This window comes from Capricornis sumatraensis, chromosome 3, assembly GCF_032405125.1.
Source record: "Capricornis sumatraensis isolate serow.1 chromosome 3, serow.2, whole genome shotgun sequence".
Taxonomy (NCBI): Eukaryota; Metazoa; Chordata; class Mammalia; order Artiodactyla; family Bovidae; genus Capricornis; species Capricornis sumatraensis.
The window spans coordinates 139,917,493-139,937,861 of record NC_091071.1 but is presented as its reverse complement, the minus strand read 5'-3'; the positions used below and the strand labels follow the sequence as shown (position 1 = coordinate 139,937,861).

The window sequence follows — 20,369 nt, the reverse complement described above, 5'->3', positions numbered from 1 at the left end:
CATTGGGCACTTGTGGAATAGGTATCCCTCACTTAAAGGAATGGGCATTGTCAGCAAAGTTTGTGGTCCAGACTTTGTATCAAATCAATCTTATTCTCCCATTGATTTCCGTTACTAAATCTGAGATGCATTCTGCTGTTAAATCCCATTAAGTGTATACCAAACCCTTTGGAAATGGCATGTTTAAAAGAAAAATGATAATATCCTGAAAAACATTGACAGTGATATTTATATATTAATAGTAATGCTGGGCTGTATTCACCATGTCACAATAGAAATTGTTCAGGATGAAACGTGACACAGTCCTATAAATTGCCTCACATACTGCAAAGGGCAATAATCCCTAAAACATGAGCAACTTAATTTTTCACTAGCTTCACAACTGCCTTGGCATTTCTATCATTACACAGCCAAAGAAATCCTTCTTTTCATTATTTAAAATCTTTTCTCATTTTCTATTGGCCTCTTTTCCAAAATCATTGTCCAGAAACCCCTGAATAGCTTGTGACTCTATTCTCAGATGGGGAAAATTAGCCAGACTCAATCGTAGTAGTTTACTCCAGTGCCTGCTGGGATTTACCCATCATTGGAGCATCTCCTGGAAGGAATGTTATTGAGGAAAGTGGTAGCTCTGTGAAAGTAGGACTAGAGACTTCAAATGCTTTTTTCTCACATCTGAGATACAGTTCAACTATCTGACATTGGTAAAGTGTATGTGCTTACCATTCTACTTTCAACCTATGCACTTTGTATAATGTTAAATGACCAAATGTTTTACATAAGATATGCTGAACGACTGAATGTTTTGCATAATATATGTTGAATGACTGATTGAATTTAGATGATGATTTTGCTTTTCATTAGAAAATATTGACAGTTCTAAGTGCTGGTAGCTCAGGCTGGAAAAGTGGCTGTAGACATTAATCTTCACAGGCATTATGTACCAAAGGTCATAATGGCATTACATGTCCAACAGTCTAAGGTCTGGACAGGACATTCCTGACAGTGATTTCTTGTTGAATTCTTGAATTCCCTACCTACATCATTATGGTAAGTCAATTTTTATTAAGCAATAAATTGACTACTTAAATCAGAGCAACATGCCCATCACTGGTGATGTACCTCAGGTGTCCCCTTTAATTCCTTTAGTATAATCCACTCCAGTGCAGACTCAACATTCAGGGCTGACTTTAACATCTGATTAGAAAAAGGAAATATTTTTATCAAACTATGACATACCCACAGAATTCTGAAAAGTCAATGGCAAGAGGCTACATGTTAATTTACCAAGAATTTTTTTTGTTTCGGTTGTTTTTTTACTCATCATATCCAGAAACCTCAACATGTTAAGAGTCTCAAAACTGGACACACCCAGGGAATCAGACCCATACTAACTAAACTCACAAGGAACACATGTACAACTAAAAGGACTGTGTGTGGACAAAAACAACCAGAACTGTCACAATGACCACCAGACTCCTGTGGTTGTAACCAGCACATTCTTTCCCTGGAGGCAGAACAAGTAGGAAGCCAAATTATGAGCTGAGAGTAAGTAAAGAATGAAAACAAGAAGAGATGTGTATTCTCAAGGAATATTTTGTCCGGAACATGAGAGGCCTGATGAAGCTGCCACTTCTTTTTTCAGTCATGAAATAACTCTCTGGCTGTATGTATGTATGTCACTGTGTGTATGACCACATACATTTTCTTTTAGATTCAAATTGCCTCTCACAGAGTCTCTGTGGCATTTCTATTTCCATCTCCTTGGCACTCTTGTTTTCTCTGATACAAGAAAAGCCTGCTTCCTAAGTTCACATTTTCTTCTGTTATAGTAAGACTGTAAAGAGAAGCAAAAGTCAATACTATATGCAAGTATTATTAATGACATGGCCACTTATAAATTAGTGCCCCCTTCAAACATCTCTTTTAAATACCACACTCCTCGCCCCTCCCCCCACGATGGTAAACATTTATGTGTGTGTGTGTTAGTTGCTCAGTCGTGTCCGACTCTTTGCGACCCCATGGACTGTAGCCCACCAGGCTCCTTTGTCCGTGGGATTCTCCAGGCAAGAATACTGGAGTGGGTTGCCATTTCTAGTACAATGCAAATACACTCAATTCTATTACAAAGTGAAGGGGCAAATCTTGCAAAAGGTATAAGATCAATAAAAGTGAGATCGGTAAAGCTGGCAGATGAGGATTTACAGAGTTAAACAAACAAATGAAGGTAAAATCAACTGGGATGACTACATGGGTGCGTCAGAAGAGAATAGTTTGAATATCAAAGGATTAACTGAGACCCTTGGGAAAACTGAAGAAGCTCTCACACATTTTTACAAATGTTTTTGATGATCCTATTTTTGATTATTCTCTAAAAGTCAAACATGAAATAAAGCATGTTGTTAGGTGCTTCATATTGTCCAGGAAAAATTAAGCCAACAATAATCATCTTGATGTACTATTTATTCATTCCACAATTTGCACATAGTTGTACTTATAAATTTTGTCCAATATAGGATAGAATGTGTTTTTAAAATGTTGAGTTTTATTTTCAAAAAAAGTCTTGGCAAACCTTTTTTCACTAATGGCTCTGAAATTTGGTCCCTGTTTCAAGTCGACTTACTTTAAGGAAGCTTTCTTAGTGCTAATCACACTAGGAAAATAAGCACTTCCTGTACTTATGGCACAAAACTTTTCTGGTAGTAACAGTCTGATGTCTTGACTATTTCTATTTACATATAAAATTTTTACTATTTTGGTCATAAATATCCTCATAATAAAATAAACTTATTATTTAATCTTAGGTGTTTCCTATATGATGATTTTCAAACGCTGATATTTTAAAAAGTATCATCAGTGTCTCCTAAGGCAACACATGCGGGGGACATAGATTTTGGAGTGAACTTGGAGTCAGACCTATATTTCAATCCCCTTTTGCCACTGAGACATGTGACAATGGGCAAATTATGTGAACCCCCCGACTTTGGTATTTTCATCTGTGAAAATGGAGCAATAATAGCTCCTTCAAAAGACTGTGGTGAAGATCATACTTGAACACGTTTAAAGTGCCAGGTATAGAGAAAGCATTCAGTATGCAATAGTTATAGCAGTGCTACTTATTTTTGCTTTGTTATTTTTTTTGACTGCCAAAGTTCCCTTGTGATCTTAATTTGTTGATTATTTTGTACCTTCAGATCCTTTGCATGTGCTTTGCAATGTGAACCAAGTGTCTCTAGGCTATTAAAGTTAGCTAAACATGACTAATTTTGAAAACGTGCCTTTAGGAGAGCCTTGTTGGAAAAATCTCTTAGAATGAATTCTAGAAACTTTGAAAAAAGTCACAATGAGTGTTTTAGGATTTACACTAAAATTTTGGTTGACTTCTATTAGTATGGCAATTTACATGAGAAAAACCTCAATGGAAGCCTCCCTTTTCCACACTGAAGAAGTTTTTTATAAACAAATCTTGACTTAAAATCAAGAAACTCAGTCTTTTACCTTGCAGAAAGCCCCATTCAGAACACAATCTTGGAAGTCAGGTGCTCCTAGTTTTGAACCCCTGTTTGGCTGCTTCCTGGTTGTGTAACCTTGAGCAACTTAGTATTTCCAAGCTTGGGTATCTTTACCCATAAAGTTAGGAATAATAAAAACACTTACCTTGGGATTGTCATGAAGATGAAAGGTGAAATTGCATATAAAATGTTTATGTGCCCATGCAGCTTGGCACATTGTGCTTAATAAATATTATGTGCAAAATCTTTGGACTCCTCTAAGTTAACAGGTATGTCATATTTTGTTCAAAATGGTAATAGCATAATACAAAAACAAAAAAAATTTCACCTGAGTTTCCAACATCAAACTTAGGTTCTTTGGTCTTCCCTTGTCTTTTGCCTCCTGGGTTTCCTATATTTAGCTTCCTTTTCTTCCCCTATTACTTTTGAACATATCTTCTGCCTCAGTATTTCTGGGTGGTCTCCTCCCTATCCCCACCCAATGAGAATAGCATGTGGGGTGAGGGTGGGGGGTAAGGGGAGACAGTATTCCAAATAGGCAAGAGGTTTCTATCTTCCTCCTTCCCTAAGACTCTGGTAATATACCCCCATGAGCCTGATTAGTTCAGATTTATGTACTCAGCTAAAGCCAGGAGATAAAAACATCTAACATTTAGTATTCACCTACTAGCACCAGATACAGTATGTCAGGTGAGTTACAAACATTATTTTAGGACATCTTGACTGTTCATAAGGATCAGGCAAGTAGATCTCACTATTCCTGTTTCTGAGAAAGGTAGTCAGAGGGTCTGAGCCAGTAATTGGCTCAAAGACACACAGCTAGAAAGTGGCACTATCAATGGTCATAAGGATCCAGTTAATGCAGTAATTGGGGTGTGATGGCTCTAAGTGGTTTTCTGCTTACAGGAAAGGCCCACATAGCCTTTGCATACCTGCACTTATATGTGTGCTATCATAATATCACCTTATTCATGTAGGACTTTGAACCTTTTTATACCATTTACCTCCTAGTACCACGAATGTGTATACATAACACTAAGCGCACCAAGATCCTTGTGCATACACTTGCAGTAAGCGCACCAATTTTATACACTATACACTGGATGCTGTTGATCTGACCAACAGAATTCAGGACATCAAAAAGTAAATAAACTTTCCTCAATTCAATAACTCCTGTTTAATTTCCCCTGGCAAATATTGAATTTCAAATTGTGTTTGTCCTATAAAGTAGAATCTTTCGAATATTGTGATGTGGAGTTCCACACTGTCAGAAGGAGAGAGTTGAGAAGGGCGATTAACATGGATGTGTTTCTTCCATTATGAGCTGAATTAGGTTTCTCATTTCTGAATAAGCACCAAATTCTGCAATCATTCCAAAAGTGGAAGTTCAGCTCACAGTGCATTTTGGGGAAGCTTCAGCCACACTAACCATTTAAGGTCAAGCAAAGAACTGGTCAACCCCAGCAACTGGCATAGCGCAGGGCTTTCAGCTAAGAGATAATAGGGTCTAGATCTATACATCTCTATACGTTAGGTGTATCGAAAACACACTCCGGGTCCTCCTCTCACCACCGCAGCTTGGCTGACACTTTATCTCCAAGTCACAAGAGGGGCCTCACGTTTTAAGACCCCAAACAAGTTGCCTGCTTCTGCCAGCACCTCACGTCTACCCGGATTCCCTCTATTGTCTTTAACACACACTTCTTCTAATACGTCCCCTTCCAATTAACTCTAACTGGCACTCCGACCCTCGCCGGGTCCGAGGGCTGGGGAGGGGGTGGGGGGCGCGGCGGCGCGCTCGGTGGCGCCGGCGGGCTGGGGGCGGGGCCTGCGCGCGGGGCGGGCCCCGGGCGGCTGTCTGCGCCCCGCTCCCCTTTGTTCTGCTCCATTGTGTGGCACTTCCTCCTCGGGCGCTTCTTCTCTGCACTCTGGTAGCCGGTGGGGAATTCGTGAAGGGGTTTTGGTGACTTTTTCTTTCCCCCCGCCTCCGGTTTATTTTTTAGGAAGTGTGGAACTCTTCTGCGCTGCCCCTCCCTCGCGGTTCCCCGCCTCCGGGCCTGGGAGGGAGGCGGAGTGGGAAGTGGCTGGCCCTCTTCCCCATGCCGGCTTCCTCGTCCTCCCACCTTGCTCTTCCTCCAGGAGGCATCCTAACCCCGCATTCTGGACTTTCACCTCCTGACCGGCCGCATCCGAGCCCGAATGGTTATACGCGACCCTCTCCCTTCTGAGGGGCGCCGGCTTCGGCCGCCCGGGGCTCCATCTGGCACCAAAGCGAAGGTCGAAGGCCGGAGTGCGGCCCGAACCCAGCCGCCTCGGCGTCCCGGGAGCCGGCGAGAGTGTCGCCGCGACCCTCCCCGTCCCTCGCGCTCACGCTACCCGGCCGCGGTGCGGCCGCCTCAACCCCCTTATATAGCCCTCTAAAAATAGCTCGCCTCGCACCGCCTTGTAAGGCAGCGGGGAGATTCGCAGCTCGCCAATCGGCGCCCGCCGCCAGGGCCGAGCCCCGCCTCAGGTCCCGCTCCGCGCTCCCCATTGGTCCTGAGTGACTTCATGAGCCCCCTGTTTACCTTACATGGTCACACGCGGCCTAATGGACGCCCTCCTCCGAGATCCCACGGCTGCGCGGAGAGCGGGGCGGAGGGAGGGAGTTTGGGGAGGGGGAAGAGCAGGAGGAGGAGAAAAGGAGGAGGAGGGGGAGAGACTACAAACTAGCAAGGATGGGGTGGGGGGTGGGGAGGGAAGGAAAGGGGGGGAGAGAAGCGATCGCGAGAAAAAAAAAAAAATGCAACCTCCCAAAATAAAGAGCAAAGATTGCATTAGGAGCGAACAGCGCTGCAGAAATAGATGGCAGCTTCGTATCAGTGAGTTTGCATCCCCCTTCCTGATCCACGAGCTGGAGTGATTAGAGCCCTGGAAGGGAATTGTTACTCCCGTGGAGAAGTCCCCTTTTCCTGGCAGCCGTCTGCACTGTACACGCTGGATGCTTCTCTCCATCCACCCCACTCAGTCTCTCCTCTCTCACCTCCTCTCTCCCTCTCTCCTGCATTGATTTTTTTTTTTTTTTTCCTTTTTAGTTGACTGAAACAAAACAAAACAAAAGGGCCACTGGATGTCTGCCTTCTTGGGGGGTGAGCCAGACAGACTGACAAACAAACAGACCCAACTGTGTTCGGGGGAGGGTTTCTCCTCCCGTTTTGCCCGGCAGCAGCAACATGGACGTGTTGGCTAGTTATAGTATATTCCAGGAGCTACAACTTGTCCACGACACCGGCTACTTCTCAGCTTTGCCATCCCTGGAGGAGACCTGGCAGCAGGTGAATGATTTAAATTACTTGTGTAAATCGTGTGGTGGCGGCGGACTCGCAGGGGCTGCGTTGGTGTGGGCTTGGGGTTGAAATTTTTTGTTTGTTTGTTTAATTTTTTACCCCCTTTTTGGCTGTTTGTTGTTGAAAATGTTTTCGGAAACAGTCATATGCTTACCTCTCCACCCACCCCCTAACCCCGTATAGTGTGCAGAGCTGAGCAGCCGGTCCGAGCTGCCTGCGTTTCAGTCACCAACACACATCCTTGTGCACATTTTGTTGGGCTCACTGTCCCCCAGCAGAGACCTGCCCAACTTCTGGGGTTCGGAGGAGCCGGGTGGGAAGGTGGTTTGGGGTTTAACGAGCCATCGCAGACAGCTGCCGCGTCCCTACATGCACTAGCTGTACCTACTTGGTACCTTAAATCAGGTTCATCTCTTTCAACTGGTGCTGACGGCCGTCAGATGCGAGGGGGTGGGGGGTGGTAAGAGCAAAGCGGGGTGTTTTCCTAGTAATTAGAGAGTGTCAATAAAGAATAGGAACTTGATTTTAAGATTAGAAGGTGGGCAGGAGGACGAAGAACCCAGTTATAAAAGGTACTCAAGGATATCTTGGAAGAGGACGGGAAGATATATCTATCTAATGCTGACCATGCATTTTTAGGTTTCCCCAGTGCAATATCCACGGAAAGAGATCACTCTCTGCGTGTGTCCTTGCTTCCCTCTTTCGTTTGGTGTCCCTCTCCACTTAGCACAACCTCCGACAAAGGGTGGTGTGTGCTTCCATGCCTCTGACTTTGTCTTAGAGGACTAGTTAAGAAACTCTTAAGATGCTGAAGGGCACCAATGCCAAGTTGGCTAGATGTCCCAGGGAGGGGGAAGTGGGGCTGGTGACAAGTTCACTGGGCTTTGTGAAGTGGAATAAAGAAAGTGCTGGTCAGTGGAAAGTGCCAGATCTGCTGCAGAAACAGTGGTTTTTCTCAGTAAGGATTGGGAGCTGCTGAGGGGACATTCTTCAGGAAAGATGGTGGAAGGGGGGAAGGTGGAGGGACACGAGTATGCTTTAGTATTCTTTCAAAATTCTACAATGTGTATCATGGAAAGTCCAAGAAGACAATTCAGATTTGCATGGTGGAACTGTGAACGTTCACAATCCGTCTTGGAGAAACGTGCTTGCCCTTGGGGAGGGCTGCGAGAGGCTTGGTGTGTGGCTGCTCATGTAACTTCTCTGCTTCCTGACAGCAGCTTGTTAAGGCTAATGAACGGCTGGATTTCCTCTGCCAGGATCCAAAGCGGGATTTGCCGGCTTGAGTCTAAGGATGTAACAGTCGCTGCTTTAGCGAGTGAGGTTTGGTTTTCGGTGTAAGGAGGTGATCCTCTGGACCATCGTTACTAATTGCTGTTATTCCCCTGATTCTTCCAGGCTGGAGTTTCTCTGGATACTGGTCTCTGGTGTCTGTGGGTCCACACATGCATTCCTGCCTGAGGATGCTGGCAGATGTGTTTGACTTTGTCTTTCTCTAAAGGCACACACAGTGCACACTTTTTCAGCATAAGGCATTTCTCCAGTGCATCTTTTCTTCCATCCTTGATGAGACTGCCTCATGAAGGGTCTCACTGGAGCTTTTTCCTCCTTTTATTTCACATGCTAATTAAACCAAAAGGTTGCCAGAATTTCATTTTCAGAAATAGTCTTCATTTCACACTGTCAGCCCACTGGTGTTGAATTGGTTGCCTATTAACAACAGTCTAGACTGGTTAGGGAAGAGAATCTGTTGATTTAGGCAGCCCTTGTTTGTGACTAACTGTTAAGTAGGCTTGGAGGAAAGAAAGTTGGCTTTATTTGTTACAACGTTCCCCCCTGATGAATCACCCAACTTTGTTTTGGTTCAAGTTTTCACAGTAGTAAAGCCTGTTTTGGGGGGAAGGCCTCTCCAGAGGAAACCTGCCTTTCTAGATCTGGTTAGACCATCCATGAGAACATCTAGATCTATAAGGAAATGTCATTGGTTTGATAATTAGAGGATGTATTAGGTCTATTGTTTCCTCAGAAGACTTCTCTTCTTTTCTCTCCACCTCCCAACCCCCCTCCTCCTCACTTCATCTCACCCCCTTCAAGGGACCTCTAGTTTAGTTTCTATCTGTGGGCAAAGGAATTTCAGCCCACTGAACCTCCTTCCCTATTTCTTGCCTTAATCCTGTCCTACTGCCTGTTACCCTCACCTTCAGATCCTTTACCACGCTCTTTCAGAAGCATGCTCATAGTCCATACTGAAATGTACTTGTGAGGACACAGTCCTAAATGAGCTGTTACTCCAAGGAGCTTTCTTTTCTGGACTCCTTAATCACAAATGCTTTCTGTAAAGGTGGCTGTGACTCCCAAGTTCGTACTGGTGACATATCCCTAACTTCTATCTCTTCCTCTCTCTCCCTACACCCTCCCCTGTGCCGCTTCAGAGTATAAAGGAGGGGAATGTGGTTACATGCAACTGTTGGTTCCAAATCAACCATCAGATGGTGAAATTTTAAGTCTCCTTTGCTCAAATCAGCTCAGGAAGGTTGCTACAAAGAACCCCAGGCCGGAGGAAGTTTCCTGATGCTCTGGGGTAATCAGATTTTAGAGGTCAAATGAGGAGCAATTATTAGATGTACTCCTGAAAGTGAACAGTGTACCTTGAGATGAGCGAAATGCAGAGATTCCAGTAATCTGATTTGGTTCCTAAGAAAGACTAGCTTGGATGATAAACCCAAGAACATCTGTGCATTTGAAAATTAAGGATGGAGGTTTTATTTTAAACTCTTGCCTGAGATAATTGTCCTGCTTAACTGTCAGTGAGCTTGTCATGGATCTCCTGTCACAGGGGTCATCATTTTGACATTGGGTTTTGGGACAATCGTGTCTTCTCCACATCCAGCACCAACTCTGAAAATCATTGCCGGTATAATTTTTAAATCCAGATGGACATCCTACATTAACAGCTCCCCATTCCTGGGCTCTGACTGCATATTTAAGCACTTGGCTCAAGTAACATCATCCCTGCCTGTCATATAACTGTAAATTACGCTGTGCTTATGTGGTCTATTATTTTATGGAATTCAGCTGACGCACAACTCCTAAGGCCACCAGCCTTAAGCCCTTCGGAAACTTGCAGGAGATTTTCCAAGAGCTGTCTGAGCAAAAGTAGAAAAAAGTCAAAGGTAGGACAGAAGCTAGCGCAGTGTATAGGGTACCACTTGATGGATAATAGGGGACCCATTCATGAGTTTTGTCGCCATCAGAAATCATGGTTTTTCTGGATGCGGTGCTGATTTGGAAGATGAAGAAGGATTTAATACAATATTGATGGTTATTTTTCTTTGGGAAGCTACAAGCATTTTAAGAATTTTGATATATTCTTCACACCTAGACTGCTGTTTCATGAGTACAGGTCAAGTAATGATGTTCTAAGTCTTATTTACACTTAGCCTTGCTTTATGCCATTGAGGAGCATGGTGTGTTTACTGGAAAACTCTTATGGAATTATGTTTGTTGTTAATGCTGATTCATAATTGGCAGATGGGGTCAGTTTCAGGCCTCCCTTGTGCTCAGAGAAAATTTTCCACTGCTACTGGAAACAAATAAATAAATCATAGAACATTCCTCCCTCCTCCCCCACTCCCCTATTGTTTTAAACTAATGGCATACTTGGCTACTGTAAGAACTGCAGCGTCCCCATAACACTGCAATTTCATCTTGGTGACAGGCACCCTGAACCACTTTTTACAAGGGCCTTTGGTATGAAGCATCTCTAGGGGACAACCTACAAAAATGGTTGCCTTCCAAGAACAGCCTCATGGTGCGAGGGATAGGATTTGGTCTGTGAGCTACATTGCTTCTCCTACACAGGGATCGTGCCTTCACACTGCCTTCTACAGGCCCAAGCAGCCAGGTGCTGTCTCAGCCAGAAAGACAAAGCAAACTGTAGGGTCCCTGCACCCGCAGGTTCGCCTCTGTCCCCAGTTTGCAGAAAACCTTGTCGTGAATTAGAATTTCTTGGCAACAGCACCACCCAGGGAAATTTGTAGACACAAAGGAGCCTTGCTAACCACACTGAAAGGATAAAATAGCTGGCTTTTAATTAATTTATTTATTTATTGTGTGTGATTTGTGCGTTCTTTAGTTACCATAAGCCTATTTTTTTAAAAATTTGAAACAGTGACTTGGCAGATGAAAAAAAAAAAAATTGGAACTGCCTCTGTTACCCAGATTTCCTTTATAAGGATGCAGTCACTAAATAAATGTAGCTTTGCAAATGAAAGCACGTGTGAATGCCATCAATCACACACTTAGCCTTTCTTTAACAGATCATTTCCATGTTCTTCTGAATAGATACATCTCTCTGTAGATTTAGGGTCTCTCAAACATGATCATTAAGTCTACCTGTTTCAGTTTGGTATTTTAAAGTGAATGAATGTTACAATGCAGATTTTTTTTTTTTTTTTACTACATCTGTCTTTAGTTGCGGGAGAGGGGGTAAAGGAAGTGGTGACTTCTTTGTTCTCCATGTAACTCCCACCCCCACTCCCTACCCTGAGGAGAATGTGATGTTGGGGTCCAATCCATTTAAAGGGCAGAGCAGAAGATGCACTGTGACACCTCACCCTGAAATGATTTATGTATGGGTATGTCAGAGACCTTCAGTGTTCAAAATGCGCTCTTCCTCTCTCTCAGCCCATTCTAAATATAAATGCTAGTGGGGGCTATTTGCCTCTCCACTTAAATGGGAATAGTTTAGAGAGGGTCCTAATGGCGCTTTTAGTTGCCATTCTCTTATAAATCTTCAGATTCTTCTCCCATCAGAGAATTCCCGCATTTTAACTTTGTGCGTTCAAGAAGGCAATGCAGAGTTCTTTAATCAGCCTATGCTTACTGGGGAGGGAAGGCAGTTTCCTCCAGCCAGCCCCAAATGACTCATGTTGATAGGGTAGCTGGCCACATGGGGTGGCAGACACCCCCTATCTCTGCAGTTTGGCAGTAGCACACCAGGAGTTTTCAGTCACCTTTGCTGGCCTCCATGATTGGCAAATGCAGAGAATGCCTCGGTGATTCCGGTACACTCAGTCTATCAGTTAGCCTGTATGTTGGGACAGAGATTTGCTGAAAGTTTAGGACAGCTCCCCAACGTAACCTGAGCAGTGCCAGAAGGGTGAGGGGTGGAGATCTATCTCTCTACAAATAAACCCCTTTGTTTTCCTAGATGAGCTGAGTGCTTTCTTTGCATGAACAGGTAGAAATATTTTAACCCAGATGGCCAGATCTTACCAAGAACAGTGATTAGGAAGCTCTACAAGCACTAAAGGTGTTAAAGTCAGTGGAACAAGATACAGCGGCTAATCATTAATGTTATGTGCAACACCTGCAGGTTAAGAAATACTCCTCTGCCCAGACACATTGTGTGCTTATTTTACAACATCACACACCCACAGGAGAAACTCTCCTCATTCAATTTTAAGTGTTCCCCAAATCAGGTCCTGCATTACTAGGACAGGTTTTTACCTAAAATTGGTCATCATCCTGTTCCTCTCCCTTCTTGTTCTTTCACTTTTGTTTTCTGCTGCTAATTTGGAGAAGCATTTCTCCTGCCTTGGTACCTTTTTGTTTTCCTCACTTGGTATTTTGTTGTGACCCTGAGAACTTGGTCCTGCTGAGTGTATTGTGTCTGCTGCACTCTCCATTAGAGCAGCTTCCAGCTGTCCCCATCCACCACGTGCGTGACATACAGAGGGACAGCTGAGGGTCAGCAGCAGCTTCGAGATCCATCTAGGATCAGCCTGCTTGACATGGGAGTGACTTATGATTTCATAGTGATTCACACTGCTGACTGAGCTGGTCGAGGCACTCAGTCACACCTTGTGGGCTTTTCTCTATTTATAAGAAAATATGGAAAATATTTCACAGTCAGTACTTCATTCCTTTGGTTATGTGCAAAATACTGTTTGGGTGATGTGAATTTGAATTGGCTATAGGCTCTGCCCTGTATGAGCTTGACTCCAGTAGGGGAGAGTGAGCATGTTCAAAATGAAGTAATGCACTGTTAGAACACCATTGTCAAAAAGAGAGATTTTAAAAGTAAGTCCTGAATTTGAGTACTGACCCATTCCTCTCTATATAGCCTCAGCTTGTTAAAATCTTGTTTATAGAACATACTTGAGATTTACTAAGTTCTGTTGTGCTTTTGTTTTAGCTAATGGGGTAATGGGGCCGGTGGCCCTTTGGCAGATGAGTAGACAGTGTAAATACACATGTCCGTAATGGCCAGGAAACAGCATCCGTGTCTGTGTCATTCGGAAATGATTATAGGTAATTAAAATAATTAATGTAGAGCCGTATGCAATATCTATTTCTGAATATGGGTTTATTGACATTTCCTAAGGGTCATATTGAAAGTCAGGCCCCAGGCCTGTTACCAAAGCTAGATGCAGATAATCTTAGAATTTGAAATCCTGAAAGACTCTTGGTTTCTTTAAAACACTAGGCTAGGATCAAGTGATTGTTGAAGCCAGATGAAGCACTGAACCTTCCAAGGTCCCCCAGCTGTTGTTAACATGGATGGCGGTCCTAGGCCCCAGACTCTTTCAGATGTCCACATGATCCATTTGCTTGCTTTTCATCATGTTGTTCTGAATATATTTTGAGTGAGTTCTCATCTTTCCTCCTCTTTCTTTCCCTGTTTCCCCTTAAAAGGAGGCAAGAAAATCCCGTTTTTACTTTGAACAGCACTTGTACATGGAATTTGGGGATTGTCTGGGCCCTAAACCAAGCTATTGATATCTTGGAGAAAGCTTATGTGTGTCATTTTATCCCTTTCCCACTTTTAATAATGTGTGGTAACCTGGAAAGTGTACGCTGTACTAAAAAGACAAAACAAAAGCCCCAATTACAACTCCAGCCCTATGAAAAAAAGTGCTGTCACTTAAATGATAACAAATGGAGTGAGAGTAAGGAGGTGCATTGAGATGGATGTGGTAGGGAGCTGGATGGATGGTGGAACTGGGGTTTCATGTGGAAAGCGTCAAGTGTGAAATGGCGAAATGCTTTGTCTCTGACAACTTGCCAACTAAGAGACTGCGTGAAACTGTAGCAGTTATCATGTGCCAATTCAGGAAAAGCTTTTCTGAAGTGTTTTAAGATTTCTTGAGAGGGTTGGATGGGCAGTGAAGTTGTAATGGTTTACAAATTTAAACAAAAAAATATTGCACATTGTGATAAGCAGTTGGGAAGAGAGTCAACTTCTGTGTGTTTTTTTAAAAAGTCCTGTGGGGCTGGAAGGATTGTGCTGGCCTAATTTTGAGTGACTCTAGCGAGGAAAGGAAACTCGGAGTGCTCTTCACTCTACTTCCCAGCAACTTTTGGCCCTTCTCCACCCAATCTCTGGTACTGATGATGGTGAAAATTCTCTGTTGGAACTTGTCTCACAGACTGGCTTCACCTCTAAGATCTTAGAAACTGAAGTTTGCTTCCCAAATGGAGACTTCTTTATGTCGTCAAAGCCGTAATCTACATGTCCAGCTCCGATATCTTCCTGAGTTCAGGCTCACAGTTTGGAACTGGAAACATGGGGGCTGACGCTAAAGACTTTTGGGATTGTCCCGTTATGACCTCAGCTGAATATGCCCCGAAGTGTGAGCTCATCCAGTCTGTCCTCCTTTTCCTGGCTTCCCTGTTTCTTTTACTAATCGCCTTTCTTATGGGATCCAGGTTTGAAGGTTCTAGCATCTTTGGCTCCTCTCTTTCCCTTGACTGTAATCGGTTGAAAAACCCCCTTGACTTGGTTCTTACCGTACTGCACCTGGTCTCCTTTCTTCCTGTTCTGCCATTGCCCCAGGGCAGCCTGGCTACCTTGCCTGGATTGACTTACTACCTCAATCACCCTGTTTCTGATTGTAGGTGTTTCCCTCTTTTGCATATGATGAAGCCAAACTTCTAAGAGTCACAGTGTTCCTGGACTGAGTCTAGGTAGTAGTCACAAGTTTCCCCCCTTGTTACCATGTGCGCTGCCCTACAAATTGAATGATTGTACTTTTTCTGCTTCTGTCTTCATTTATGTCATTTCCTTCAGACTTCTCCCTTCTTTTTCCTTTTCCCTCGTGAGTCTCTTTGTCCAAATTCTACCCATCCTTTGACTTTCAGATGGTTGCCACATCGTCCAGGAAACTCCCTCACATTCCCTTTGCCAACAGTAATTGCTACTATTTCTACACTCTTGTGTAGAACTTTCTACTTCCTCGTGATGCTTTTCAGTTTTGTCCTGTAATATAGTTTTTCTTTTTTCCCCATTACCCTGTTTTTCCAGGTAGGTTGTATGATTTGGAGCAAAGTCCATGCCTTGGTTATAATTCTGAGAATAAACTTAATACATAACCCTTGAGGTTCTTAGAAAGCCATGTACATGGTAGACAATCAGTGGATATTTAGGACTTAAGATATGACTGTGACTTAAGATTTGACTATGTGTGCAGTAATGATTCACAACTGTGGTTGTACCCCAGACCAATTATATCAGTATTCCTTTGGGTGGAACCCAGACATCAGTGTTTTTTGTTTTTTGTGTATAATCTTCTGGGTGATCCCAATATGCAGCCAAGGCTTTGAGCTCTTAATCTATGGAAGGTTAATATCAGATATATCAGAGTAGTAGTTGGCTACTCTTTATATGGAAATATTTTATTTCTTGTATAACTTGGAAGCTAAGTGTAAAAGAGGTTTATAGTAAAGCAGGGTAGTGGTGGGTATACTTCATCCAGCTCCTTGGTTAATAGCAACTGTCCAAGTGTTGTTTGATCTTTCTTGTTTTGCTTTCCTTTACCCTAAAGTGTTGAGTACAGTCTCATTTAGCTTACATTTCCTCTGACCCACTAGAGGTTTGCTTAACCTGGTCAAATTCCATTTCTGGTACTTTTGTGGTGGTGGGCACTAAACTCCAGCCGTGCCGTGCTTCAAATAATTCATTCTCGGCAGGCTCTCGACCATGATTTTCCACTTACCTCAGCCCGCTCTGTGGTTTTAAAGGGATGGATGCATGCATGAACATCTGTTGGATGATGCCAGATAGGTATTAGGTAGCAGTTCAACAGATTTCTTCCTGACCTCACTGTTTGCAAGTAGACTCTGTTTATAAAGAATTTCAAAGGACCCATGTTTCTAGTAAGAGGAGCAAAAATAAACTGTAGAAAAATTGCCACTGAGGACATTCAGGCAAGGAGGCCGCCTCCTCGTCCATAGAAGGCTTTAGCTCTTGTGGTAATGACTGTGGGCATGTGGTGATTTTCACAAAGAAACCTTAGAAAGGCCTCGATTTCAAACTGTGATGTTTGCAAAAATGTATGTACTGTAGCTGCATCCTTTCATCTATAAACTGTCTTTGATGGGGGTATGGTTGGCAAGAGAGAACATCAGGAGAGGAGCTCAGAGCTCAGGGTTGAAGGATATCTTTTGGAAAGCTCAACCCAGCTGTGAAAACGGCAATTAGCTGTGGAGCAATCGCTCGGCAAGGGAGTGCCTGCCTGCTCCTGACCCTGCGTTCATGCTCACCTTCCAGAGCTCAGGTTGCGGGAATTCAATGGCCTGGTCACAGTGCTGGCTCTTATTTTTGGAGAGGCGGCAGATTTGCTTGGCATACAAAGGAGTGGAAATAGATGGCCCCATCCCTCCCTTTTGAGCTCTTAGTGTTTGTTCATAGGGCCACTGTAGACCCTGTTCATAGAGCACAGCTCCTGTCTAAGAGGTGAAGGATGTCATCTGCGAGGAGCCCCCTGTGCAGAGCTGATTCTCCTGTGAGCTCCCTGAGATGCTGCTCAGTGTCACACTGAGTCTTTGGCTTTGCCTTCTGCATCCAAAATGACCCCACCCTCCCCTGTGCATTTACCTCCCTGTATTAAGCTTCTCTCTTTCTTTAGTATGGACCAAGAGATGGTTTCCTCTGTGATGGGGATGTTCATGTTGCCTTGTAAGAGTCTAACAGACATCTGTATTGAACTTTTGTTCTCAAGGACTCAGGGTGTTTTGATCAGGATCTCTTGTCACTGGCACATTCTTTCTGTAACTAAGGAACACGCAGATATTACAGAATTTCCCATTCAGAGGTGAGAAAAATGGGGCAGAGGAAGATGAAGCAAGTTGTCTTCATGTGGCTGCAAAGCAGATGAGTTGCAAAACCCTTGGTGGAACATTCTTTCCTCTTCCTTCTTTCAAGTTGGCCATTCTGTCTATCACCATAACAAGCATCGTAATAATACCTGTGCTAAGTTGCTTCACTCGTGTCTGACTCTTTGTGACCCTGTGGACTGTAGCCCACCAGCCTCCTCTGTCCATGGGATTCTCCAGGCAAGAATACTGGAGTGGGTTGCCATGCCCTCCTCCAGGAATAATATCTAATAGATATCAGATACTTCCTAGAGATGATCTCATTTGAGCACGTTATATACATCATTTCATTTAACCCTCACATGAACCCTGTGAGATACATTTTCTGCTTAATCCTCCTTTTACAGATGGATACATTGAGGTGAGAGTTATTAAATGACTTGCCTAAAGTCACACAACTTGAAAGTCTGGTTGAGCCAGATTGGGCTCAGAATGAGCCCAGGCAGTATGCTCAGGAATCTGAATTTCTACATTTATACTGAATCCTAGTTAGGAAGGAGACACCAAGGCTGAAACCAAAAGTCATGGCTTGGGACTCAATGGGGCTGTATGGATTTGAAGGCTTTCTGGCCTATCTTCTTTCTGGGACTTGGTTTTCTCCATTCCAGTATTCTTGCTTGGAGAATCCCATTGACAGAGGAACCTGGTGGGCCACAGTCCATGGGGTCGCAAAGAGTTGGACATGACTGAGTGACTAACACTTGTGCTAGGGTTTCTTAAGGTCATAGCGTTTGTATTAGTCAAATTACATGAGGTGTTGAAATCAGGCAGAGCTGGAGCCTTGAGAAAGTCACCCAGCATCTCTGAGTCTATTCTGTCGTGGGTGGAATGGAGACAGTAATGCCTCAGTAAGGGCAGGCATGTTGGCTCTCTGGCCCAGTGTCTGGCACATAGGATCCACTCAACATATTCTTTTCCCATTTTCAACCATCCTTCCTTCCACTGAAAACAGTGCTCTTTTTCTAAATAGTATCACTGGTTTCTCTAAGGCCTTAGTCATCTCGAGTGTCTAAGAGAAGGTGAATGATGGAAAGGCATGGTATTTCCTTTATCCATCCCACCAGAGCAGCTTTCATGAAATCACTTGTGCTTAGTAGTGGGGAAACATTTGCAATATCCACTGCCCCCCAAAACTCAGCCTCCTTTGATACTGTTGGAATTTGCTTGGCTTGCTCACGCCCATGTCCAACTCATTCCCTCTCTTTCCAGTCTTACTTAGGACTTTTCCTGTTTCTCCAGCATGTGGATATTTTTCTTTGTGAGTCAGAATTAGGCACATATACTGTAATACAGTGCCGGTTACTATACCTGCCTTTTCTGCCTTACCTGATGACTGAGCTTACAGCAGCTTATGAGAGTGAATCAGGTTTTATGAGATCTATAAATATCTCCGATAGGATTTTTATTTCATTTTCCCCCTTCAAATAAGACATAATAGAAGCACTCACATACACAAGGAATATTCTTTCTGTGATAAAGTGGGTGTTTTTGAATTGGCCTCTGAAAAGCAATAATTTGATGTGGTTGTTCATGTTGGGAGTTTTATGCGGGAGGGGGAAGAATCATGCATATGCTGCTATAAAACTTGAAGATTATTTCCTCATATTGAAGGTTTAGCCCAGTACCTATGGAGAGATTTATGTCAGAGATGCCAGCTGTGTGTACAGACTACATCTCCTCCTCCTGAGGAGTGTGTGTTTGTGTGTTTCTTAGACACACAGAAACCAGGGAAGGAAAGTCCCATTGGCTGACAGAAGGGGGGGCTCCCAGAAAGAAAATTTCTAGTTCTTTGTCTCATTTGCTTCTAGCTGCCCCATGGGAGGATCTCGTCATCCTTCTCTGGACTTCATGAATTTCCTAGGGAGATTTCACACCACTTAATATATCTCAATGAAATTTTTTCCCTTGGAATTTCACTTTTTTTTTTTTAAAGAGTCTTAAGCTTACCCAATTTTTAAAAAATGTACATTCCCCAATACCAAGAATGGAAAGGATTTTTCTTACCTTGCTTTTTGAGGAGTATCTAGAAGGAACCTTGAGCATATAACTTTAAAGAATCCATTAAAAATAAAACTGTGAGGGGTCTATGTCCCTCGTTTTTACTGCCTGGAAAATAGAAGTCAGGAACTCCACTTGCCATCTTACTCAGGACTGTTGTGACAAAGATAATTATGGACTTAACACTGGTGTTTGAAAAACTGAATATCTGACTCTGACTACTTAGGATTTTTGTTTTGTTTCTTTGCACACCTCTCCTTGCATACATCTTCCCCCAATGCTCAGTAGCTTTATGTTTTAACTAGATGATAATATAATTTGGCCTCTGAAAAAATAAACTATGTGACTTAGTACACCTGACCTAAAGGCATGCAGGATTTTTGCCTTAATGTCATTTCATTTTTTTCCATTTAACATCATCTCGGTGTGTAATATAATCCTAGCATTTTGGCTCTACTACATGCAAACACTATTGCATGCTTATCATCAAATGATATGAGTTCTCTGGTCCTCAGTTTCCTCATGTGTAGACAGTAGGGTAGAGTTAGGAGCAGTCAGATGATCAGATACAAACAGGAAGCTCCTAGGCTAAACTGGCTTCAAGAGCTGTTTTATTTGGCCAGCATACCTATTTCAGTTTTCTTTTTAATTGGCATGCTTTCAGACACATCATACAATCTTCAATTAACCTTGTCTCCACTATTTCTACCTTGCTTTGTTTCTGATCTCTAGCCAGGTGAGCATGCATTTGAGTTTGTGACCCCCAGACTGTCAGCTCTCTAAGTCACTTTCCCCTCCAAAAATGCTGTGATTTGGGGGACAGCCTTTATTTCCTCATGAGTCTCAAGCTGGCTTGATTTCTGTTCTTACCCGGAATCCATTTTCATTCCTTTTTAGACTTCTCTGCCTTGTTGAATGTCTTTGTTTGGGATTCTGTTTTATAAAGCAGATTCCAAATTGCATCTCAATTTCTCCGAGTCATCCAGGTTCTGTTGTAGATCATCGAAATCTGGGTTGGAAAAGACCATCTGGTTTACCCCTCTCCCCGCCTGGGCTGAGCAGTTGCTGCCTAGCATGTTTATTCCTTATTGGTATTTGCAACATTTTCCAATTTGGAAACTGACTCTTAAGTTTCCTGAGCTTGCAGCCTCTTCTTGGTGGAAATAGGAGTGAAGTGAGACAATACCAAGAAAAAAAGTTCTTCTGGTCATACAACCCTCATTAACAAATGACTGCCATTGTCTGGGTTTCTTTTGTCACTCATGAGACACAACTGATCAGAGGTGGGGAAAAGTCCTTTTTGTGGAAGAAAAACGTGTTATCCATTGCTGAGGTTTCATAGTCTTGATATAGAAGCATGTTGTATAGAAGAACC

General features: G+C 43.2%; 1 protein-coding gene across 2 annotated transcripts in view; it reads left to right on the top strand.

Annotated features, from left to right (window-relative positions):
* Positions 1-6,287: 6,287 nt before the first annotated feature.
* Positions 6,288-20,369, top strand: part of KLF7 (KLF transcription factor 7) — a 97,560-nt gene continuing 83,478 nt past the window's right edge. For both annotated transcript variants that reach the window (XM_068968821.1, XM_068968819.1), the window contains exons 1-2: positions 6,288-6,373; positions 6,587-6,826. In XM_068968821.1, the coding sequence (XP_068824922.1) occupies positions 6,725-6,826 (102 nt within the window). In that variant the 5' untranslated portion in view covers positions 6,288-6,373; positions 6,587-6,724. The remainder of the gene's footprint in view (positions 6,374-6,586; positions 6,827-20,369) is intronic.